Source organism: Bufo bufo, chromosome 9 (assembly GCF_905171765.1).
Source record: "Bufo bufo chromosome 9, aBufBuf1.1, whole genome shotgun sequence".
In the NCBI taxonomy this organism is placed as follows: domain Eukaryota; kingdom Metazoa; phylum Chordata; class Amphibia; order Anura; family Bufonidae; genus Bufo; species Bufo bufo.
The window spans coordinates 230,394,063-230,419,721 of NC_053397.1; the positions used below are offsets into that span (position 1 = coordinate 230,394,063).

At 48.3% G+C, this 25,659-nt stretch overlaps 1 protein-coding gene and 1 long non-coding RNA gene across 3 annotated transcripts in view; one reads left to right on the forward strand and one right to left on the reverse strand.

The window, feature by feature from the left end:
- LOC120979630 (vitamin D3 hydroxylase-associated protein-like) overlaps window positions 1-25,659 on the forward strand; it is a 150,773-nt gene that overhangs the window by 9,595 nt on the left and 115,519 nt on the right. For both annotated transcript variants that reach the window (XM_040408498.1, XM_040408499.1), the window contains exon 2: window positions 22,900-23,013. In XM_040408498.1, the coding sequence (XP_040264432.1) occupies window positions 22,900-23,013 (114 nt within the window). The remainder of the gene's footprint in view (window positions 1-22,899; window positions 23,014-25,659) is intronic.
- LOC120979635 lies at window positions 7,755-23,789 on the reverse strand. Its single transcript, XR_005774342.1, has 3 exons — window positions 23,620-23,789; window positions 8,204-8,210; window positions 7,755-7,766 (listed from the first exon to the last, which is right to left on the reverse strand). It is a non-coding gene; the product is annotated as an uncharacterized LOC120979635 (long non-coding RNA).

Consider the following 25,659-nt stretch of genomic DNA (forward strand, 5'->3'; position numbering starts at 1 on the left):
ATGTTGATGGTGAACAGATCAAAACACTGACAGAATCCATGGATGGCAGGCTTTTGAGTGTCCTTGCAAAGAAAGGTGGCTATATTGGTCACTGATTTGTTTTTGTTTTGTTTTTGAATGTCAGAAATGTATATTTGTGAATGTTGAGATGTTATATTGGTTTCACTGGTAAAAATAAATAATTGAAATGGGTATATATTTGTTTTTTGTTAAGTTGCCTAATAATTATGTACAGTAATAGTCACCTGCACACACAGATATCCCCCTAAAATAGCTAAAACTAAAAACAAACTAAAAACTACTTCCAAAAATATTCAGCTTTGATATTAATGAGTTTTTTGGGTTCATTGAGAACATGGTTGTTGTTCAATAATAAAATTAATCCTCAAAAATACAACTTGCCTAATAATTCTGCACTCCCTGTATGATGTGATATGTAATATGTATCCCCCCATCAGCAGATATATGATGTGATATGTAATATGTATCCCCCATCAGCAGATATATGATGTGATATGTAATATTAATCCCCCATCAGCAGAGCAGTTATATAGTGTGATACATAATATGTACCCCCTTCCAGCAGTTATGTCGCGTGATATGTAATATTTACCCCCCATCAGCAGATATATGATGTGATATGTTGGTAAGGCTGCACTTGTGGGGGGGGGCGGAGGCTCTTCATATACGAGGCACAGCCGCACGCCCCGGCGTGTCCTCTCAGGTGCTCCGCTGCCGCTAGGTGTCATTAGTAACTGGCTTCTCTGGTGGTCGGAGTCTTTCTTTGCAGCATGGAGCTTGTTGTTTTGCTCTCTGCTCCCGTAGCGTGCACGCGCCATACTACGTAAGTAGGTTGGGCCGGGGCCGTCTCTCCTGGCCGGTCGGAACCGACTTTTCTAGTGAACGGAAGGCTTCGCCTCAGAATCCGCTGCCTCAGGTTTGCTCGTTGGGCCTAAATACTTCTATTTCTTTTCACCTTTGTTTGTTGGTGATCGGAGTTAGTTCCTATAAATCTTACAAGTTTCACTTCGCTTTGTTCGTCTCGTGTGAAAAGTTACTTCAGCCGGTTTGCTGTAAAGGAAGAGTTACCCGGCTGCACGTGACGTCATGTTTGGAGATCGGACGCAGCTGTTATTGTTTAGGCCTCTTGCTGTAGCTGTTCCTTGCCACGTGTCTCCCCCTCCCCCGCTACCACCATCCTTAGACTCCACGTATTTCACTGCTCCATGTACTTAAACCCTGCCGCACTTTCATGCTCTGCTGTTATCCTGAGCGGCATTTACACTTTCAGCTTTTATTTCATGTCTTATGCTGCATCCGCACGTCCTTACTGTCCTGCACTTTCCTACTCTTGGTTCGTATTCACTCAGATTGGTCTCACATTCAAGCTGCGTTCACCTGTTGGCTGTTACATCTCATTCTGTCCCCAGCCGACAGCCGGATCCGTATTACACGCCTGTTATTACATGTTGTATACTCGGCTTACAGCCATAGCTGCTACTGTTACTCCGTTTTCATGCTCTGGACGCACCACCCTGGTGTTCACACCTTGCTCCACTCACAACCAGATCTGCGTTTATACCAAATTTCATGCTCTGCTTATACCCAAAGTTGTGTTCACACTTCTACTGCTACACCAGGTCGTATACCCCACTCACCAAAGCCGCTTTCCATGTCTGCTGTCACATCAAGTTAATATTCTGTTCACATCCAAAGCTGCGTCCGCATGTCTGCTTTCACATCTTGTCCTATACTCCTTTCACTACTAGAGCTGCGTCCACGTGTCTGCTTTCACATCACGTCAATACTCTGCTCACTTCCAGGTTGCATTTATATGTCTGCTTTATACCATGCTTTTCATGCGCTACCCATACTGAGAGCTGCGCCCATACCATGTTTTTTAGGTACCACTCGCATCCAAAGCTGCATTCACCCATTTGTTGTTACATCATGTGTTGTACTCTGCTCCCACTCAAAGCTGCATTCTCCTGTTCATTGCTACGTCATGGTTTTGCTTAATCTCCCCGGGGCAGTCTGCACCCACCGCTCTGGTACCTCTCTCCCGACAAACATAATTGCGTTCTTTTCAGGCTTACGTTCCCTTCCTCGGTGGTCTGTTACATTCCATAGGCCTACTTTCTGTTTTAATCCTGGTTCATATTCACTCAGACTGGTCTTCTTTTACTTCTGGTTCGTATTCACTCAGATTGGTCTCCTGCCCAGTTCACCAAACAGCTCCTCAGCAGAGGTCAGTGGGCCAGTAAGTTTCCTGCTATGTTTTCACAAGCTGTTTATTTGTTTGTCACGATAAGAGACTTCTCTTAGTGAACTTGCAATGCCTCAATTTCATGTTTACGTTTATGGTTCGCGGTGGTTAGTGTTTTATGTATGCACGTGCTTCGGATTACTAATGACTAGATTTTTAACGCCTGTTGGCAGTCATCTTCCTTAGGCCACCTTCTAGCCAATCTAATCATTCAAGTCGCTTCATATGCCATCAGGTCCGGCTTACGTTTAATTACTTAACGTCACCGCAACGTCATCCCTCTGGCTTCGGGGGCCCTATGACATTTTTTCATGTTTTGTTTGTTAGGGGTACGACAAGGTTGTAGGCTGGTTAGTGTCCCCGGTTTGCTGTTGGAGGGGGTCATGGTTATGCGAGTCTCCAAGGCATTCTGCTGCTGCATAAGTGGTTTATAAAAAAAATAAAAAATCGTAAGAGGCTCGCCCGAGTGGCTCTTCGCTTATAGGACCTCAGGACTGGCATCATCATTCGTAGTTCGCACGGTCATCTGATACTTGTTCCGCCATAAGGGGCTCTCACGCACGGCTTCCGCCATAAGGGGCTCTCACGCATGGCTCCCGCCACGAGGGACTCTCACGCATGGCTCCCGCCATAAGGGGCTCTCACGCATGGCTCCCGCCATAAGGGGCTCTCACGCATGGCTCTCGGCACGGGGGACTCTCACGCATGGCTCCCGCCATAAGGGGCTCTCACGCATGGCTCTTGGCTTAGAGGATTTCACAATTGTCATCGACCTTGGTAGGTCATACGGCCATCTGATACTATTTTCCATGGTGCACCTTTCAGAAGCTTTCTTTTGTTCATTTATATTTTAGTATTATTAGTACTTGCGGTTCATTTCAGCCTCATTTCATTAAGAAGCTTTACCCCAGGTCTTTGTCTTTCTAGGTTATCGAGTCCCGGTTGATTACTAAACCCGTTGGGTTAAGCCCCAATCTTTTCCTCAGCCGTCCTTAATTCTAAGGTTCGCATCCTGGCGGCTGCCCGGCCCCATGGGCCCCTGGTGGTTGCTTCAGCCCCATGGCTTCAGGGGTCCGACCAATGGTTGTCTGTCCACCTGTGCAGCTATGCTTTTGAATGACTCATATCTTTATTCAGGTTTAATTTTAGTTTATGTCCGTTATTATCTCCATTTTCTGTCACATTTCCCTTCGTCTTTTCAGGTCATGCAGTTGAACTCATACTGGGGTCACCTTCCACGTCGGTCAAGTCTCGTTCCTAACGATATTTCGCCTTGCGTGTTATTCAGGCCACGTAGTTTATCTTGGGTATCGCCTGCCACATCGGTCAGGCTCATGGTTTAATTTCACCTGCACCTTATTCAGGTCACTTATTATAGTTATAATAAAAAAATAAAAAATAAAAAAATCGGCCCCGTGGCTTCGGGGGCCCGATGACAGCTTCGGCCCCATGGCTTCGGGGGCCCGATGACAGCTTCGGCCCCATAGCTTCGGGGGCCCGATGACCGCTTCGGCCCCATGGCTTCGGGGGCCCGATGACCGCTTCGGCCCCATGGCTTCGGGGGCCCGATGACAGCTTCGGCCCCATGGCTTCAGGGGCCCGATGACCGCTTCGGCCCCATGGCTTCGGGGGCCCGATGACAGCTTTGGCCCCATGGCTTCGGGGGCCCGATGACAGCTTCGACCCCATGGCTTCGGGGGCCCGATTACAGCTTCGGGGGCCCGATGACAGCTTTGGCCCCATGGCTTCGGGGGCCCTATGACAGCTTTGGCCCCATGGCTTCGGGGGCCCGATGACAGCTTCGGCCCCATGGCTTCGGGGGCCCGATGACTGTTTTCAGTCCTGCTGGGCTGATTGCCTGGTTGGTTGTCCCGTTTGTATCGCATACATACCTGCTTCCCTAATTTCCTAATAATCCATGTTGATCGCTCACTTTATGTTTTGACCGCAAACTGGTCCGGTTCGCCCTACAGCATCATTGTCATGTCTAACGCAGATATTTCGTCTTGCTTTAATTGTTCATGCTTTCGTTCAGGTCCTGCCAGAGGAGGAACAAGTAGGGTAATTCCCTCTAACATTTCAGTCTCCGATCGTAGTCGATCATATCTTGCCAACCAGGTCCCCGCGCAAAGTCTTTGCCTTTTTACCATGACCAGGAACTCATTTTCGTCGGTAGCTTCATTGCATTGCATTCCCTCACTCATGGGAGGGCATAGACAGAATCTTGTATATTATGGCTTCGTAGCTTCTTGCCGCACTAACCTCAGACTCCCTACAACCACGTTGAATCGGATTTTGGACAAGGTCCAGCATTTCCTCACAGTAGAAGTTTCAGATAGTAGGTCGGTCTTCACGTCTCAAGCATAAAAACAATTCTCAGGGGCACACAGTAGAACAACGCGCGGACCACGCTAGCAGATAGCTGTTGTCTGGGGAACTATTCAAGGATTCTCTTCCTATCTACATGGTTCTTTTTGGCCCTCATTCCTGCATAGTCTAGGCAGTTAGGTTTCGGTCCCACGATCTCCTGAGGCTAGGGCATTGCCAGTACTCGCACTAGAACCAAACTTTACAAGTTTCAGTTGGTTTTTATGATCCATTTCACAACGTATTCCCTGTCCTCCATTCCGCTTTGGGGCAGTATCCGCAATATTGAGCATCATGTCTCTGGCCTTGTCATCCACAAGATGGGTTGTAGGTCTCCTACTGGTCTTGCCTCATATACCCCAAAATTTTTGCTCTAGATCCCTGACGCCTTGCAGTTGGCTTGGGGATTACTTTGCACATGCCATTCGAATTCCTTTTCTACCGTACTTGGCTTGGTTTTTGCCCACTTATAGGCCTACCCACGATCATGGCTCAGGGCACACAACAAGCCATTTAGTCAGGTCAGCTAAGACACGCCTAGCTGGGTTAGGTTGTTCCTGTTGTTTCTCTCCCTAGGGTTCTTCGGATATCTCTTGGCCATAGCCATGACCACAAGTAATATGTATCCCCTCATCAGCACAGCAGTTATATAGTGTGATATGTAATATGTATCCCCCTATCAGCAGATATATGATGTGATATGTAATATGTATCCCCCCATCAGCAGATATATGATGTGATATGTAATATGTATCCCCCCATCAGCACAGCAGTTATATAGTGTGATATGTAATATGTATCCCCCTATCAGCAGATATATGATGTGATATGTAATATGTATCCCCCCCATCAGCAGATATATGATGTGATATGTAATATGTATCCCCCCATCAGCACAGCAGTTATATAGTGTGATATGTAATATGTATCCCCCCATCAGCACAGCAGTTATATAGTGTGATATGTAATATGTATCCCCCTATCAGCAGATATATGATGTGATATGTAATATGTATCCCCCCCATCAGCAGATATATGATGTGATATGTAATATGTATCCCCCCATCAGCACAGCAGTTATATAGTGTGATATGTAATATGTATCCCCCCATCAGCACAGCAGTTATATAGTGTGATATGTAATATATGTATCCCCCATCAGCAGATATGTGATATGTAATATGTATCCCCCCCATCAGCAGATATATGATGTAATATCATCTACCCCCATGGGTAGCTATATAGTGTCATATGTAATATATACTTCTCCCTCAATTAAGGTGGTGCTTGAAAGTTTGTGAACCTTTCAGAATTGTATCTATTTCTCTAAATTTACTCTAAAAGATCAGATAAGTCATAAAAGTAGATAAAGAACCAAATGAGTCAGACCTAGAGGGAAAGGATCCAATATTACAGGTCTGTGAGCAGTACAAGTGTCAGGACTCGAACCTGTGGCCAGTCATGTCCCAGGCGGTAGCTCTACCCACTAGGCTACCGTCTCTCCTTGGGCTGTTCTCTAGCTAACTGCTAACTTCTAACTACCTCTCTTGTCCTTGCCTTGACCTGCTGATTATTCCAATCTCTTGCACCTGCTACTTCCCTATAAAACCCAGCCCTTTGCTGGTTATTGTGCCTCCAAGCCTGTAGCTTCCTCTCTGCTCCTCCACTGCTATTGCTGATTTACCATCATTGCCAACCCGGACCGTTTTGACCTTGCTGAATTGCCGCCTGCACTGACTTACTGCTTACCACCGACCACGCCTCCGTCTACTCCTGCTATCTCGCTGCCATCTCTGCTGCTGACCCGGACTGATCGACCACGCTACCTGACTCCTGCTTCTGTGGGCCTCTGCCACTGGACTCCATACTTCCAGCTCGGGTGTCCTCAGACTCAGGTGAGCCTCGATTGACACTACTCCGTAACAGAATAACCAGCTTAAAAAAAAATGGAGTCCGCAGTGGCCACCCTGCGCAAGCAGGTGTCTGAGCTGCAAGAGTTCGGCACCACCTACCAGGAGAAATTTTCGCAAATCCAAGGCCTGGTACAGAGTCAACAGGGGGAGATCATTGAGCTCCAACGGCAACTCCTGGACATATACGCGGCGCGGCTGCAGACACCCGCATGCCACTACCCTCGAAATTCAATGGAGATCGTCGCCAGTACCGGGGCTTTCTCAATCAGTGCCGTATCTACTTCCAGATGCATCCGGCCCCCTTTTCCACTGACGAGAAGAAAGTATTGTTTATTGTTAACCTCCTGACGGACGAGGCCCTGGCATGGGCGTCTCCATACGTGGAAATCAATAGCCGTCTGCTGCACGATCTGGATGTTTTCATCACAGCTATGAGCCAGGTCTTTGATGACCCCAATCGCTGTGCGACAGCTGAGGCAAGACTACACAGTCCTCGACAGGGAAGACGTTCTGTCGCCGAGTACGCCGCCGAGTTCCGCCGCTGGATCTCAGACACCAACTGGAACCCAGCTGCTCAAAGGAACCAATTTCGGCGAGGTCTATCAGAGGCGATCAAAGATGAACTTGCCAGACTTGAAGCCTCGGATGATTTGGACGACTTCATTCAGGTGTGTGTCCGTATTGATCAGAGGCTCACCGAGAGAAGGAAAGAAAGGCTCTGGTTCCAAGGTGACAGACCCACTTACTCTACTACCCAGCAGGTCGCCCAACCTCCCATCGAGCCGATGCTGGTTGACGCAGTGCGCAAGACTCTGTCCGTAGCAGAAAAAGAACGACGACTGGCCGAAGGCCTCTGCCTCTACTGTGGGGAGCCAGGGCACATTGCCATGAAATGCCCCAACAAATCCCGCAGAACCATTGCCGTCACTAAACTGCGAGAGCAGCGGCAGGCCGCAATCCCACCGGTGACGGCAGAGACAACTGAGTTAGCAGCCACCGGGTCCCACTTCACCGTTCCAATTGTCATTACCATTGGGGATCGACAACTTCTCTGTTCTGCAATGCTCGACTCCGGGGCTGGCGACAATTTTATGGATCAAACTTTTGCTCACGAGAACAACATTCCGCTTGTAACCAAGACAGCCCCCATCGATCTGGAAACGGTGGATGGGTCCCCACTCTCCTCGGGACCCGTTACACATCAGACCACAGATTTACAGCTCCACATTAAAACCGACCACCACGAGACGATCCACTTCTCTTTGATTGCCTCCCCCAAGTTTCCGGTGATCTTGGGCATCCCGTGGTTAGCCACTCACAACCCTTCGGTGGACTGGGAAACCCGCTGTCTACGGTTCACATCTGAGTTCTGCTCTTCGAACTGTCTGCATGAACCTGCTTCCCCAACACCCAAAGTATCTATCATCTCGGAACCAACGGTCAAGGAGCTGTTGCCTCCACAATATAGCGAGTTTCAGGATGTCTGCGAAAAAAAAAAACGCAGACAAGCTGCCCCCGCATCGACCATACGACTGCCCAATTGAATTATTAACTGGGGCTGAAATACCCTTCAGCAGCATCTACTCCCTCTCGGAGCCTGAACTCAAGGCCCTGAAGGACTACTTGGACGAGAACCTAAAGAAGGGCTTCATTCGACCCTCCACCTCCCGCGGGAGCACCCTTCTTCTTCGTGGAGAAAAAAGACTCCTCTCTACGCCCTTGCATTGACTACCGCAAGCTGAATGATGTTACGGTAAAAAACCGTTACCCTCTCCCCTTGATTTCGGAACTCCTCGAGAGACTCCGGGCGGCGAAAGTCTTTACGAAACTCGATCTTCGAGGGGCCTATAATCTGGTTCGCATTCGCCCCGGGGATGAATGGAAGACCGCCTTTCGCACACGATATGGACATTTTGAATACTTAGTTATGCCCTTTGGACTTTGCAATGCCCCAGCCACTTTCCAACATTTCATTAATGACGTCCTTAGGGACATGCTGGATCTGTTCGTAGTGGTATACCTGGACGATATTTTAATTTTCTCGGAAAATCTCGATCAACATCGCGAACATGTCCGCAGGGTGTTACAAAGACTTCACGAGCAGTCCCTTTACATCAAGCTCGAGAAATGCGAGTTCGAACAGACCACCACCCAGTTTCTCGGTTACGTCATCTCCCCGGAAGGGCTGAGTATGGATCCTCGGAAAATTCAGGCTATAATAGATTGGCCTCCCCCTAAGAACGAAAAAGAAATACAGAGGTTTGTCGGCTTCGCCAACTTTTACCGAAAATTCATTCGGAACTTCTCAAAAATCATTACTCCAATTACCCAGTTAACCAAAAAGACTGTGCCCTTTTCCTGGACACCCGAAGCACAGGAAGCCTTCACCAAGCTTAAATCCCTCTTCACGTCTGCTCCAATTCTGATCCATCCTAATCCCGAACTGCCATTCACAATCGAAGTGGACGCTTCCGACACCGCAGTAGGCGCTGTCCTATCACAACGTACGGGAGAAAAGATGCTTTTACACCCTTGCGCCTTCTTCTCTCGCCAAATGTCCCCCGCAGAGAGGAACTATGACATCGGGAATAAGGAGTTACTGGCAATCAAAGATGCCTTCTCGGAGTGGAGACATCTATTGGAGGGGGCCATCCATCCCATAACTGTGTTCACTGACCACCGAAACCTCGAATTCATCCGTTCTGCCAAGAGGCTTTCCACCAGACAAGCCAGATGGAGTTTTTTTTTTTCTCGATTCAATTTCATTATCACATATCGCCCTGGGTCGAAGAATGGCAAAGCAGATGCCCTTTCCAGGATGTTCTCTGAACCTTCACAGGACAACAAGGGCCAAGCCAGCATTCTACCCGAGAAAAAGGTCTTAGGAGCTACTTACCCAAAGGAACTCCTGGGGTCAATCAAGAAGTCTTATGAAAGGGACCCCTTCCTCACCCACCCAGCAGAAGACGTCAACCTCACCCTCAAGGGTGGCTTCTGGGTATACCTGGGTCGACAACTGTACGTACCAGAAATGGCACGGCTCGATGTACTAAAATATAACCACGATACCAAGTTGGCTGGCCATCCAGGTACAAGAAAGACCCAGGAACTCCTGTCCCGCTCCTTCTGGTGGCCGACGCATAAGAAAGATACTAAAAGGTTTGTCTCCTCATGCACGGTCTGTGCCCGCAACAAGACTCCCCGCTCTTCACCCGTGGGGCTGCTGCGACCACTCCCCATCCCCTCCCGCCCTTGGGGTTCAATTTCTATGGACTTTGTGGTTGACCTACCCCCTTCGAAAGGGATGAACACCATCCTGGCCGTCGTGGACCGCCTTACCAAGATGGCCCATTTCATCCCCTGCAAGGGCCTACCCACCGCCAAACAGACGGCTGACCTAGTATTCCATGAAATCTTTAGGTTACACGGGGTTCCGGATGATGTGGTCTCTGACCGAGGAGTGCAATTCACCTCTAAATTCTGGAAAGACTTCTGCCTGGCCCTTGGGATCACGGTAAACCTGTCCTCCGCTTTCCATCCCCAGTCTAATGGGCAGACAGAGAGAACAAACCAGACCCTCGAGCAGTACCTACGTTGTTTCATCACTCATTTGCAGGATGACTGGTTGGACCACCTTCCTACGGCCAAGTTTTCCTACAATAATGCGGAACACAGTTCCACCCATTACAGTCCTTTCTACACTGGCCTGCATCCAGCTTTCATCCCACGCCTGCCCGTCACCTCCACGCTTCCAGCTGTGGCCGAACGCCTGGCAAATTTACAAGAGGCACAAGAGAACATTTCCAATAATCTCCTTGAGGCTCAGAGACGCTTTAAGCGGGCGACAGACAAACGTCGTAGACCCGCTCCGGACTTTCAGATAGGAGATCAAGTGTGGCTCTCCACAAGAAACCTAAGACTGAAGGTACCTGCTCAGAAATTGGGCCAAAAATACTTGGGGCCTTTCCGGATCTCTGTCCGGATTAATGAAGTCACCTTCCGGCTGGACCTCCCACATTCCATCAGGGTGCACCCAGTCTTCCATTGCTCCCTTCTCAAGCCGTTTGTAGAGAACACCTTCCCTGGCCGCCATCCTCCCCCCCCCCCCCCCCCACCACCCCCCTTTGCTGGTTATTGTGCCTCCAAGCCTGTAGCAAGCTTCCTCTCTGCTCCTCCACCGCTATTGCTGATTTACCATCGTTGCCAACCTGGACCGTTTTGACCTCGCTGAATTGCCGCCTGCACTGACTTACTGCTTACCACCGACCACGCCTCCGTCTACTCCTGCTGTTATCTCGCTGCCATCTCTGCTGCCGACCCGGACTGATCGACCACGCTACCTGCCTCCTGCTTCTGTGGGCCTCTGCCACTGGACTCCATACTTCCAGCTCGGGTGTCCTCAGACTCAGGTGAGCCTCGATTGACACTACTCCGTAACAACAAGTATGTGAGCCTTTCGGAACAGCAGATAATGTGACTGTGTCTTCAATCAATGGGGTGACAATCAGCTGTGAGTGAGCGGCTTGTTTTATTTGTAAAGGACAAGGATCTATAAAAGTCTGATCTTCAAATGTCTGCAGTAGTGTGTCATGGCAGGAACAAGTATATTTCTGAGGACCTCAGAAGAAGAGTTGCTGATGCTCATCAGGCTGGAAAAGGTCACAAACCCATCTTTAAAGAGTCTGGACTCCAGCAATCTAAAGTCAGACAGACTGTACAAATGGAGGAAATTGCAGTCCATTATTACCCTCTCCAGGATTGGTTGACCAACAAAGATCATACCAAGGGCAAGGCGTGTAATAGTCCACAAAGCAGCCCAGAGAAACTTCTAAGCACCAAATGACATTTCTCACATTAGCTAATGTTACTGTTCATGAGTCTACCATCAGGAGGACACTGAACCACAAAAGTGAGCATGGCAGGACAACTTGGTCCATTTGGGGGTCACCATACCCCCTGTGGTGCTGAAAACCCCCTCTGATATATCACTGAAGGCTGTGCAAGAAAGAAGATAGAGAGCGTACTGTGCCAATTCGGGGCCACCGTTCCAGTCTGCCTGCCCAGAAATCCATGGGGTCAGGGAACTGATTATGCACCAGAGACAGGCCAGAGTGTAGGTAGGCCTAAACCTGGGTGTTCAAGCAGGAGCTGTCGGCTTGCTGACTTGCCTCAGCCTGGCATGGCACATGGAAAAACTGCTCCATCATATTGAGGAGACTGCAATGGCTGCTACTGTGGCTTCTGTTGCTCGTGGCAGCGGGAGGGGTGACTCTGTGGGAGGCGGAGAGGGGCCACCCTTACAGACACTGGCGACAGGCGTCTGCTCACCGTAAGCTGCAGAAAGCTGCATACACAGTGTTTCCTGGTAACTGTGTAATTAGTACTCCCTTTCGGCAGGAGGAAAACATTCCCCCATTTTAATTTGATAGCATAGCTATTCAGTAATCATCAGACTGATTGATGTAACTGATCCGTCTGTCACTGTTTAAGCAAGCGAGTATACAGGTCACCATTCTGGCCAGCGTGTGCAGTGGCCGGGTTTGGGGTGGCCCCAATGTTCTGCTGGGTCTCCCAGACACCGTCGAGGTGTCACCACATGTTGCTGCTCTCAGGAAGGGATGGTAAGGCGTGGTGCACCCCAATAGGAAATAAGTCCAGAGAGTCAGGGTCTGCAGAAACCAGGGGGCTTCTTTACTGGAGGAATTCAGGTGCAAAACAATACAGGTGAGGCATAGGGATGGCTTCTCCATGAGACGAGGCATAGTGCCGGCTTCTCCAGTCTCCTCCATGAGACGAGGCATAGGGCTGGCTTCTCCAGTCTCCTCCCTGAGATGAGGTATAGGGATGGCTTCTCCAGTCTCCTCCCTGAGACAAGGCATAGGGCTGGCTTCTCCAGTCTCCTCTATGAAACAAGGCATAGGACTGGCTTCTCGTCTCCTCCCTAGGACGAGGCATAGGGCTGGCTTCTCCAGTCTCCTCCGTGAGACGAGGCATAGGGCTGGCTTCTCCAGTCTCCTCCCTGAGACGAGGCATAGGGTTGGCTTCTCCAGTCTCCTCTATGAAACAAGGCATAGGACTGGCTTCTCGTCTCCTCCCTAGGACGAGGCATAGGGCTGGCTTCTCCAGTCTCCTCCCTGATACGAGGCATAGGGCTGGCTTCTCCAGAGTGGAGAAGCTCAGCACATAAAGATACAATGTTACACTTTCTGTCTCTCATAGACTTACATTAGAGCTTCAATAATACTTTATGGGAATGACACAGCAGTTATTCCAGACAAAAACAAGTTTCCAGACATAATAACAGAGCTAAAACCAGACATTCAAAAGGTCAGTCTGACTGTTTTTCATGGTAAACAACGTCTAGCTTTTTCCCTCCAAAACATGGTCCTCTTTAATTATTATGGCAACTGTGGAAAATTACCAGCTTCTCATTATTAGCTAGAAAGTCCCAAAAGTCTCTCAGTATTCATTAACCCTTTCTGCAGTGCCATACAAACACAGTGCAAATGAACAGGATATATATCACAACATACATATAAAATGTGGTTACACAGTATTAAACCGTATAAGTCAGTGCAAGTTAACCCCATAAACTAAAATAAAGTGAGGAGTTGATGACTTTGCACAGAGGAAAGAGGAGCAAATGTTTACAAATGTCCAGACATAAAGGTACCCCTGCTCCAGGGCACTGCACATGCCTGAGAAGCCAGTTCTTTTTGCAAGATGCGTCACCTGCTCTTCTTCCTTTGTCGTCCCCTGCTCCATGAGCATCATATGAGAGGGATGACGTCGTTCACACCGCAGTTGTCACTGCTCACAAACTTTGAGGCCTCTTCGAAGGTCTTCAGCACCTGGAAGGCGTCTCGGATGAGCTGCCACTGCCTGACCTCAAACAACACATGTGCAGCCAGCCAGTCGCAGGGGCAACACGTGAGGTGCACGGTGGGCCGATGAGGGGCCAAATAATATAACACACAGTTTATCAGTTTACTCACGGTTAGCAGAAAGCCTCCCTGGGCCGGCAGCACATTGATGAGGAAGACAGCACGAAATCCTCCGGGGCACGCTCTGTGGTAGGAAGCATCAGCCAAGATGGAGGTTGAGGTGCCCTTGATGTTAGGGGTGCTTAGGGTGCTTGTGGCGGCTGGGTCCCTGGATGTTTTTTGTTGTGACGCCAGTACCGGTAATGGTGGTACAACCAGTGGTGGTAATAATGAGGTAGACAGTGGGAAGATGCAACTCACAACTTTTACTGTGGATGACTTTTGGTTGCAGCAGTACAAACATGCAGTCTCTAGATGGTAGAGAGGTAATTCTGCAAATCCACTGGTTCCTTTAGATGTGCTGGATCCTATTCCTTGTCTTTCCCTACAAGCTGAATATTTAGACAGGAAAACTCAACTGTCTCTCAGAAGTTTTGTTTGTCATGAGGAAGGACCCATATACTTGAGAGGTCTGAAACGCGTAATTGTACACTTGTTATACGGAAATTTTAATTGCTGGAATAAAGTCAACATTACTTCACCTGAATTGAGCCGGACTATCTTTCTCTTTTTTTTTTTTGCTGGACTCTCTCAGAAGTTTGGTGTGGCTCCCAGAAGCTATAAGTCCTCCACCATGCAAAGGTGTCTGTGGCCCTCAATAATGGCTCTCATCACCGATGATTCCTTAGGAAGCTTGTTTCTGTTCCAGGGAGGCAAACTCTCTCCTACTGGTCAGGGATGCAAGTCTACAGTCCGGCCACAGAAGGAGAACGCTCTTCTGCCCTCACATCCTAGTACTACCTCCTAGCGGAGTCGGCTCCACTGACTGATCTGTGTCATGGAGGCTTCACTCTACATTCTCTCTCCCACTAATCTGGTCTGATCTCCTCAGATCTGCTCTCATCTGAACCCCGAACTCCACTCTGGTGTGATCTCCTCAGATCTGCTCTCTTCTGAACTACATTTTCCTAGCTATACTGATCCTCAACTCCCTCCTGGTCTCAACTAGGATCTCAACTCCCTCACTAGGCCTGACCTAGGTATATATAGGACCTGAACTTTATCCCCATCTAGTGGTGGGATGTATGAATTTCACCTAATAGGCCTGTTAACAGGGATTTCGCAGATACACAAATGCAAAGTTATACATTACAACCTAGAGCTTGTAATAGAGTAAAAAGTGCTTTTAAGCAGAGGCCACACGCACGTAGTGGGACGCTGCACATGCTCCCTGCTGCTGAAGCTGTCTGCTACATTGCAATATTGCTCGTACAGATGCTTGAGCCTGTGCAATGTTGAATTCCAGCACATGGAAGAAGGGTTGAAATGCGAGGACAGTCTCATGGACATTGCCAGCACCTTGCGCATGCCAGTGTATTTAAGTAAAAAAGTGTTGCATACCTAGGCTGATGGCGAGCGCCACGCAGGGAGAATGTGTTATTTCCCCCAGGTTAAGGGCTGCCACGATTTTACGGCCACTGTCGCTGACCCCTTTGCCCAGTTGGAGGGCGAGGTGGCAGCCAGAGGGAAGTTTGATGCATGATGTACTTTAGTAACTGCTCACCGGTGGGGCTATTCTTGCCCAGGCTGATCAGCCCCAACATGGCGTAAAAAGCTTGACTTGAAAAGTGATATGAAAAAGGGGGGAGGGGAGCGACGCTGTGCCCTGTGCCATGGAGGAGGAGGTGGATTAGTGCCTGCTGTTGGAGCCAGTCAGACACAAACGTGGGGGAAGTCAATGGACCCGGCCTTGTTGTCGGGTGCTGTGAAAAACATTGCCCCAGTGGACCGTGAAAGACATGTACTGTCCCTGCCTGTAAGAGCTGCTCCAGTAAGAGCAGTTCATGGAGGAAACCACCAACATAGCAGAGCTGAAGCTGTTCTGCACTGACGAACGCCCTGAAATTCCTCCAAACCGATGTGCAGAACTAATCTACAATTACCAGAAGCAAGGGGGTCACACCACATACTGAAAGCGGGGGTTCACATACTTTTACTGCTCACACACCTGTGATATCAGAGCATTTTCCTCCAGGTCTTTGTGACTTTGATTTGTTTTTCATCTACTTTTAGGACTTGTGTGAAAATCTGATGGAGTTTTAGGTCAAATTTATGCAGAAATACAGAAAACTCTGGAGGGTTCACAAACTTTCGAGCAGCGCTCTATCTCTGTGGTATGTACGTAATGTACAGCAGGTGTAAGAAATGATCCACCATCCGCCTGGAAGTAATAAATGGGACGAGGAGCGAAGTGCAATGTACGGTTATTACTGATCAGTGTGTGTGGAGAGGAACGGACAGAGACGCGTTAGGACTACAGGACGACGCCAAGACCTTATACAAGAGAACGGACGGGGCCCCACTGCAATTTGTGCAACGGGCGCCTCCCCCTAGGGCCCTCTATAGAACGACCCAAGTGTAGGAATTGCAGAGTGGTATAGTGCGGCCTAAAATGTCTCTTTATGTGTGTCACGGTGCTCCTACCGGGATACGACTAGACACCAGGCTTTAGCTCCGAAGCAATAAATAGGGGGAATAATTGAGGGATTTGAAGGAAATAATTTGAGTCCAGACCTTGTATGTAGTTGAACAAAGCTTTACTTGAATAAACGTTCATCAGAAACAATCTTCAAGCTTTGTCTTGGCCCCAGCAGGCTTTAGCATTATACTGGCAGGCTTCGTCAATAACTCTGCTTTCTCTCTCTCTCTGCTGTACTGACAGGCTTGCTTAATACTCTGCTTCTTCTGTATGCTGCACTACACTTTGTAGTCTGACTCTAGGTTATGCCAGGGAATTTTCCTCCTGGCTCCTCAGGCTTCAAGCTTTGGCCTCCATGACCAGCAGAGCTTAGGGTGCTCTGGCTGGCGTGGGCACGTCTAGCAGAGATGTGCCGCTGCACACCCTCCCCTAGCAGGGGCTACGCTAGAACTGACTAACTGGTCCCCACCCTTCCTGCAGGAAAAAGGACTCGCCCACTTCCCTACAGAGGGGGATTAGAATGGAATGGAAGGTTCCACTCTATCTAAATGTAGCTCTGCTGTGTTTGCTGCCACCTGCTGGTCAACAGTTGCATAACAAAGTAGGAATCCACATTGTGTAGTGGCAAGGTCAGGAGGGCATTCCTAAACATGAGGCAGTGGCCAGGGTCCATACCTGCCGAATTTGAATGAAAGAACCAGTGGCGTGCCTAAGGTGTTTGGCACCCAGGGTGGGTCTATACTCTGCCCCCCCCATACTTGAAAACATTGTGCCCCTCACAGTAGTAATACCCTCTATTAGTGATGAGCGGAAGGGGTCATATTCGAATTCGCGATATTTCGCGAATATTTGGTAGAATATTCGCCGACTATTCGTGAGTTCCAATACTCATTATATTCTACGATTTTTTTTTCTCGAAAAATCGACAAGGTAATGATCGCGTAATATGCGAATTTTCGAAATGCTAATTTTTATCGCAAATTTTTCAATTGCCGAGCAAAAACATGATTATAGCACTATAATAACTAAATTGCTCTATATTCGTTTTTTTTTTTAATATTCACTATATTGCTATATTGTCACCACCAGACATCTGAGAAGCTCTGACAGACGTTCTTATATTTGTTTTTTAGAATAGTCCTCATTTTTCCCATTTAAAGTTATGATTCCTTCCTGCTTGTGGGCCAATGAGTCATTGGCCCACAAGCAAGAAGCAGGGAGGAATCATGTTTTTACTCGGCAATTGAAAAATTCGCATTACAAAAATTCGCAATAAAAAATCGCGAATATTCAAAATTACGAATATATATCACTATATTCGAAAATTCGCAAATATTTAGAAGTACCTATATTCGCGATAAAAATTTGCAATTCGAATATTCGTGATCAACACTGTCCTCTCTGTGCCCCTTCACAGTAGTAATGCCCTCTGCGCCCCCTTCACAATAGTAATGCCCACATTGTGTCCCCTTCACAGTGGTAATACCCTCTCTGTGCCCCCTTCCCAGTAGGCATGCCCTCTCTGTGCCCCTTCACAGGAGTAATGCCCTCTGTGCCACTTCACAGTGGTAATTCCCTCTCTGTGCCCCCTTCACAGTAGTAACGCCCTCTCTGTGTCCTCTTCATAGTAGTAATGCCCACATTGTGTCCCCTTCACAATAGTAATGTCCTCTCTGTGCCTCTTCACAGTAGTAATGTCCTCTCTGTGCTCCCTACACAGTAGTAATGTCCTCTCTGTGCTCCTTCACAGTAGTAATGTCCTCTCTGTGCCCCTTCACAGTAGTAATGTCCTCTCTGTGACCCCTGCACGGCAGTAATGTCCTCTCTGTGCTTTTTCACAGTAGTAATCTCCTCTCTGGGCTCCTTCACAGTAGTAATGCCCCTTCACAGCAGTAATGTCCTTTCTGTGCCCCCTTCACTGTAGTAATGCCCTCTCTGTGCCCACTTCAAAGTAGCAATGCCCTTTCTGTGCCCCCTACACAGTAGTAATGCCCTCTCTATGCCCCTTCACAGTAGTAATGTCCTCTCTGTGGCCCCTTCACAGTAGTAATGTCCTCTCTGTGCCCCTTTCATAGTAGTAATGTCGTCTCTGTGCCTCTTACCAGTAGTAATGTCCTCTCTGTGCCCCCTTAACAGTAGTAATGCCCTCTTTGTTCCATCTAGTGATGTCCTCTGTGCCCCCTTCACATTAGTAATGCCCTCTCTGTGCCCCCTTCAAAGTAGTAATGTCCTCTCTGTGCCCCTTCACAGTAGTAATGTCCTCTCTGTGCCATCTTTACAGTAGTCATGTTCTCTCTGTGCCTGCTTCACAGTAGTAATATCCTCTCTGTGCCCCTTCACAGTAGTAATGTCCTCTCTGTGCCCCATTCACAGTAGAAATGTACCCTCTTTTCCCCCTTCACAGTAGTAATGCCCTCTCTGTGCCCCCTTCACAGTAGTAATGCCCTCTCTGTGCCCCCTTCAAAGTAGTAATGTCCTCTCTGTGCCCCCTTCACAGTAGTCATGTCCTCTCTGTGCCTGCTTCACAGTAGTAATATCCTCTCTGTGCCCCTTCACAATAGTAATTCCCTCTCTGTGCCCTCTTCACAGTAGTAATTTCCTCTCTGTGCCCCTTCACAGTAGTAATTTCCTCTCTGTGCCCCTTCACAGTAGTAATGTCCTCTCTGTGCCCCATTCACAGTATAAATGTACCCTCTTTTCCCCCTTCACAGTAGTAATGCCCTCTCTGTGCCCCCTTCACAGTAGTAATGCCCTCTCTGTGCCCCCTTCACAGTAGTAATGCCCTCTCTGTGCCCCCTTCACACTAGTAATGCCCTCTCTGTGCTTCCTTCACAGTAGACATGTCCTCTCTTTTCCCCCTTCACAGTAGTAATGCCCTTGCTGTTCCCCCTACACAGTAGTTGTGGCGAAACCAACCTCGCCACTGGGTTTCGGAGGGGCCTGGTTACTAGCCTCTTGCCTCGGGATTATGGCCCATACTGACTTTAAAGGAGCAGACAGACCGGCCGCACAGCTTAAATCTGTCTTTGCAATTCTATTTTGTTAAGTGAGGATACCCAGATAGCAAATTTTATTGTATTTGTATATTCTGAGTGCCATTCACCTAATGATATGCACTCAAACTTGAGCTATCTGGGAATATGTTAAATGTCTGTGTTTGCTGTGGGGGTGTGACATTGTGTGTTTGGGTGGTGATTCCTGTCCTGTTGTTCCCACATGTGTATTGGCGATTTCCCTTTGTCTTGAGAGATAATTGAATTACTCCTCGGGTGTCTCCAGGGCAGAGAGGAGGAAACCATGATGCATTGTGGGGATGTGTTGTGTCTGTGTATCCTGAGTGCTACGTATCTGCCCTGTGTCACAGTCCTCCTTCTGGTCCCCTAGGGGCGTGTCCACCAGATGGGGACCTGCATAAATACGGGCGCGTAGCCCTCAATAAAGTGTGACTGTTTTACACTCAACATAGAGCCTCGTCTCATGTGTGTGGGGATTGCTATACTTGTATACTCCCCTGGCTATTACTCCTAGCTCTTGTAAGAGCTGTTCCTGGTTCCTGTGGTGGTATCGGTGTCGAGCGGAGTGCTTGGAGTCCTCGGGAGGCACTGGGAGCATTTATCAACGGAGGTACCCGGTTGGGGTGCTAGGAGATCAGTTACAGTAGTAATGTCCTCTCGGTGCCCCTTCACAGTAGTAATGCCCTTGCTGTTCCCCCTACACAGTAGTAATGTCCTCTCGGTGCCCCCTTTACAGTAGTAATGTCCTCTCTGTATACACACACACATATAGAGTAGACATATTTGCATGTAGTGATCTCCTCCACAGTATATGGAGCAGTGATCACTAATGCCATCGCTCATCCCCATACAGAAGTGTTCTTTCCTTACAATCGCCTGCTCGTCAGTGGAGGAGACACCTTTACATGCAGTGATTCCCTCCACAGTATAGGGAGCAGTGATCACTAATGACATCGCTCGTCCTCATACAGAAGCGTTCCTTCCTGACAATCACCTCCTCGTCAGTGGAGGAGACACATTTACATGCAGCGATTTCCTCCATAGTATGGGGAGTAGTGAACACTAATGCCATCACTCTTCTCCGTACTGACTCGTTGTTTACTGGCAGCAGATCATATTTACACAGCAACAATTTTTGTGTGTGCACAAACGATCAGATTACCAGATGAACGAGCGTTTAGAGGTAATTAGTGGTACATTTGCACCGCCAGATAATCGCTAATAAGCATTCTTTAGGATTCTTGGCCGGTGTAAAGGACCCTTCAGAAATAAAGTACTCTCCAAGACCTTTCTCTGAGATACAGGAAACTTGGAGACCTTTTTCTGACATACAGGAGACTCAGAAATCTTTATCTAACCTACAGGAGACTATGAGACCTTTATTTAAAATAGAGGATACTCGAAGACCTTTATCTGAGACACCGAAGACTAGGAGATCTTTATCTGAGAAACAGGAGACTCAGAGATCTTTATCTGAGAAACAGGAGACTCAGAGACCTTTATCTAAGACACAGGAGACTCGGATACCTTTATCTGAGAAACAGGAGACTCAGAGATTTTTATCTGAGACACAGGAGTCTTGGAGAACTTTTTCTGACATACAGGAGACTCAGAAATCTTTATCTGACATACAGGAGACTCTGAGACCTTTATATGAGACACAGAAGACTCAGAGAACTTTATCTGGGATACAGTAGACTTGGAGACCTTTATCTGAGATACAGGAGACATGGAGACCTTTATCTGAGATACAGGAGACATGGAGACCTTTATCTGAGATACAGGAGACATGGAGACCTTTATCTGAGATACAGGAGACATGGAGACATTTACCTGAGATACAGTAGACTCTGAGACCTTTACCTGAGACACAGGAGACTCGGACACATTTATCTGAGATACAGTAGACTCCGAGACCTTTACCTGAGATACAGTAGACTCCGAGACCTTTACCTGAGACACAGGAGACTCGGAGACATTTATCTGAGATACAGTAGACTCAGAGACCTATATTTGAGATACAGGAGACTCAGAGACCTATATTTGAGATACAGGAGACTCAGAGACCTTTATCTGAGACACAGGAGACTCAGAGACCTTTATCTGAGACACAGGAGACTCAGAGACCTTTATCTGAGACACAGGAGACTCCGAGACCTTTATCTGAGATACAGGAGACTCGGAGACCTTTATCTGAGATACAGGAGACTCAGAGACATTTATCTGAGATACAGGAGACTCGGAGACCTTTATCTGAGATACAGGAGACCTATATTTGAGATGCAGGAGACTCGGAGACCTTTTACATGAGACTCCAAGACCTTTATCTGAGATACAGAATGCTTGTTCATCAGGCAATTGTGATTTTTAAGCATGCTTAAAAATCACAATGGTGCCGGCGACAGATCACTCTGTGTAATAGCGGTCTGCCGCTGGCACACTGCTGCCCTGCGTGGGGTGAAGTGATGGCATAGCAATACCTCCGCCCCATGCTATGGAGGACATTGCTGCATGTCATAGGAGCTGTGTCCTCCGCTAGCTATCCGACGATTGCTGGGAGGGAACGCTTCCCTTCTGACCATTATCTGTGGCATCAGGGTTTCTAATACACCCTTAAGATGAAACCGCTTAGTCATGAAGTGTAGACCATTCAGACCTACACCCACATACCAGTCTCTCAGTGTCTGAGTCACGCAAATATATCCCTCATAAAAGATATAATATAATGCATATAGTATTTCAAACACCTGTATTTCTTACCCAGGGGGCGCTCTACTGTGTAACTCCATGTGCCATACAATGAATAAGGTAGAATTTCCCTTTCATATACAATCCAATAAACTGTCCGCTGGTGGGGTGACGGAGGTGATGGAGGTCCACAGGTGGGGTTACAGGTGTTCCCTGGTGGGGGAAAAGAGGACTGCAGGTTGGGAGGACAGGGACCGAAGGTGGTGAGACCAATAATACTAGAGGGACAGGACAGGGTACAGCTGGTGGGGGGACCACTACTTGAGGGACGGGGTACAGCCGGCGGGTGGACCGATACTGGAGGGACAGGGTACAGCCGGCGGGTGGACCGATACTGGAGGGACAGGGTACAGCCGGTGGGGGGACCGATACTGGAGGGACAGGGTACAGCCGGTAGGGGGACCACTGCTGGAGGGACAGGGTACAGCTGGTGGGGTGGTACTATATTGGAAAGACAGGGTACAGCTGATGGGAAGACCAATACTGGAGGGACAGGATACAGCTGAGGAGGGGGGGGGGGGCCATACTGGAAGGACGGGGTACAGCTGGTGGGGGGACCGATACTGGAGGGACAGGATACAGCCGGTGGGGAGACAGCTACTGGAGAGACAGGGTACAGCCGGTGGGGAGACTGCTACTGGAGGGACAGGGTACAGCCGGTGAGGAGACTGATACTGGAGGGACAGGGTACAGCCGGTGGGGAGACAGCTACTGGAGAGATAGGGTACAGCCGGTGGGGAGACTGCTACTAGAGGGACAGGGTACAGGTGGTGGGATGACCAATACTGGAGGGACAAAGTACAGGTGGTGTGGACACCGATACTGGAGGGACAGGGTACAGGTAGTGGGGGGACCAATACCGGATGGACAGGGTACAGCTGGTGGTGGGGGGAGGGTGCGGCAGACCGTTGGTAAGTGAGGACAGATAACTGAGGCTAATGCTTAAACCCAGGATTGACCATAGCTTCTGTGGTCAGAGGCGCCATCCTGACAGTATTCTTGTCGACCCCGCGTTGATGCCACAGTCAGTACTCCGAGCCAGCCGTGTTCTAGAACTGGGGAGGACAATGGGCCCCTGGCCCTTGCTTTAGTCCTGGGGGTGATGGTTCTCCTGCTCTGTGTTTTTCAGCACGAGGACATGGACGTCAGCCGGATCCTTTCCCTGCCGCTGGTGGAGTTGGTGGAGCAACTGAAGAAAGGATCGCTGAGCCCGGAGACGGTGCTCCATGTCTACATGGAAAAGGTGAGGAGCATGTACGCCCCAACGCCCCATGGGATGCCCCATTCCTGCACCTGAACTAAACACCTTTTCGCACTTCCTGAAGTCTCTTACTTCTGATTTAAAGGCAGTAAAAGCCAAGAATATAAGTGAGATGAACAAGGGCCAACAAGGGCTAACGGAAAAATCTGCTGCCGCTAACTGATACATTGGTACAAACCATCAGCCAATTGTAAGATCAGGATAGGTTTTCAGACTCTGAATAAAAAAGAGAATGCTTCAATTCACCAACTGGAAGCAGAGATCTAGTGACCAGTAAGGAGTAGGGTTGAGTGAACCCGTGAAAGTTCGGGTTCGCCGGGTTCGGCCGAACTTCAGGTCAAAGTTCAGGTTCGATACACTGAACTTGACCCGAACTTCCCCCCGAGCCTGGACCCCATTTAAGTCAATAGGGACCCGAACTTCACTTTATTATTTTCCGTTATAACATGGTTATAACGGAAAATAAGAGCATTCTTAAAACAGAATGCTAAATAAAATGTCTACAGAGGGGTTAAAAAAAAATTAAAAATCACCTCATCCACTTGATCGCGCAGCCGGTATCTTCTTTTCTTCAGGACCTGCGGTGACGTGAGGGCGCTCAATACAAACAGAATATACAGTCACTACTAGAGGGCGCTCACTATATACAGATTATACAGGCACCACTAGAGGGAGCTCACTACAACAGATTATACAGCCATCACTAGGGGGAGCTCACTACATACAGATTATACAGCCACCACTAGAGGGAGCTCACTACATACAGATTATACAGCCACCACTAGAGGGAGCTCACTACATACAGATTATACAGTCACCACTAGAGGGAGCTCACTACATACAGATTATACAGCCACCACTAGGGGGATCTCACTGCATACAGATTATACAGTCACCAGTAGAGGGAGCTCACTACATACAGATTATATAGCCACCACTAGAGGGAGCTCACTACATACAGATTATACAGCCACCACTAGAGGAAGCTCACTACATACAGATTATACAGCCACCACTAGAGGGAGCTCACTACATACAGATTATACAGCCACCACTAGACGGAGCTCACTACATACAGATTATACAGCCACCACTAGAGGGAGCTCACTACATACAGATTCTACAGTCACCACTAGAGGGAGCTCACTACATACAGATTATACAGCCACCAGTAGAGGGAGATCACTACATACAGATTATACAGCCACCACTAGAGGGAGCTCACTACATACAGATTATACAGCCACCACTAGAGGGAGCTCACTACATACAGATTATACAGTCATCACTAGAGGGAGCTCACTACATACAGATTATACAATCACTACTAGAGGGCGCTCACTATATACAGATTATACAGCCACCACTAGAGGGAGCTCACTACAACAGATTATACAGCCACCACTAGAGGGAGCTCACTACATACAGATTATACAGCCACCACTAGAGGGAGCTCACTACATACAGATTATACAGCCACCACTAGAGGGCGCTCACTATATACAGATTATACAGCCACCACTAGAGGGAGCTCACTACAACAGATTATATAGCCACCACTAGAGGGAGATCACTACATACAGATTATACAGCCACCACTAGAGGGAGCTCACTACATACAGATTATACAGCCACCACTAGAGGGAGCTCACTACATACAGATTATACAGCCACCACTAGAGGGAGCTCACTACATACAGATTATACAGTCATCACTAGGGGGAGCTCACTATATACAGATTATACAGCCACCACTAGAGGGAGCTCACTACATACAGATATATACAGCCACCACTAGAGGGAGCTCACTACATACAGATTATACAGCCACCACTAGAGGGAGCTCACTACATACAGATTATACAGTCACCACTAGAGGGAGCTCACTACATACAGATTATACAGCCACCACTAGAGGGAGCGCACTACATACAGATTATACAGTCACCACTAGAGGGAGCTCACTACATACAGATTATACAGTCACCACTAGAGGGAGCTCACTACATACAGATTATACAGCCACCACTAGAGGGAGCTCACTACATACAGATTATACAGTCATCACTAGGGGGAGCTCACTATATACAGATTATACAGCCACCACTAGAGGGAGCTCACTACATACAGATATATACAGCCACCACTAGAGGGAGCTCACTACATACAGATTATACAGCCACCACTAGAGGGAGCGCACTACATACAGATTATACAGTCACCACTAGAGGGAGCTCACTACATACAGATTATACAGCCACCACTAGAGGGCGCTCACTATATACAGATTATACAGCCACCACTAGAGGGAGCTCACTACAACAGATTATACAGCCACCACTAGAGGGAGCTCACTACATACAGATTATACAGCCACCACTAGAGGGAGCTCACTACATACAGATTATACAGCCACCACTAGAGGGCGCTCACTATATACAGATTATACAGCCACCACTAGAGGGAGCTCACTACAACAGATTATACAGCCACCACTAGAGGGAGCTCACTACATACAGATTATACAGCCACCACTAGAGGGAGCTCACTACATACAGATAATACAGTCACTACTAGAGGGCGCTCACTATATACAGATTATACAGCCACCACTAGAGGGAGCTCACT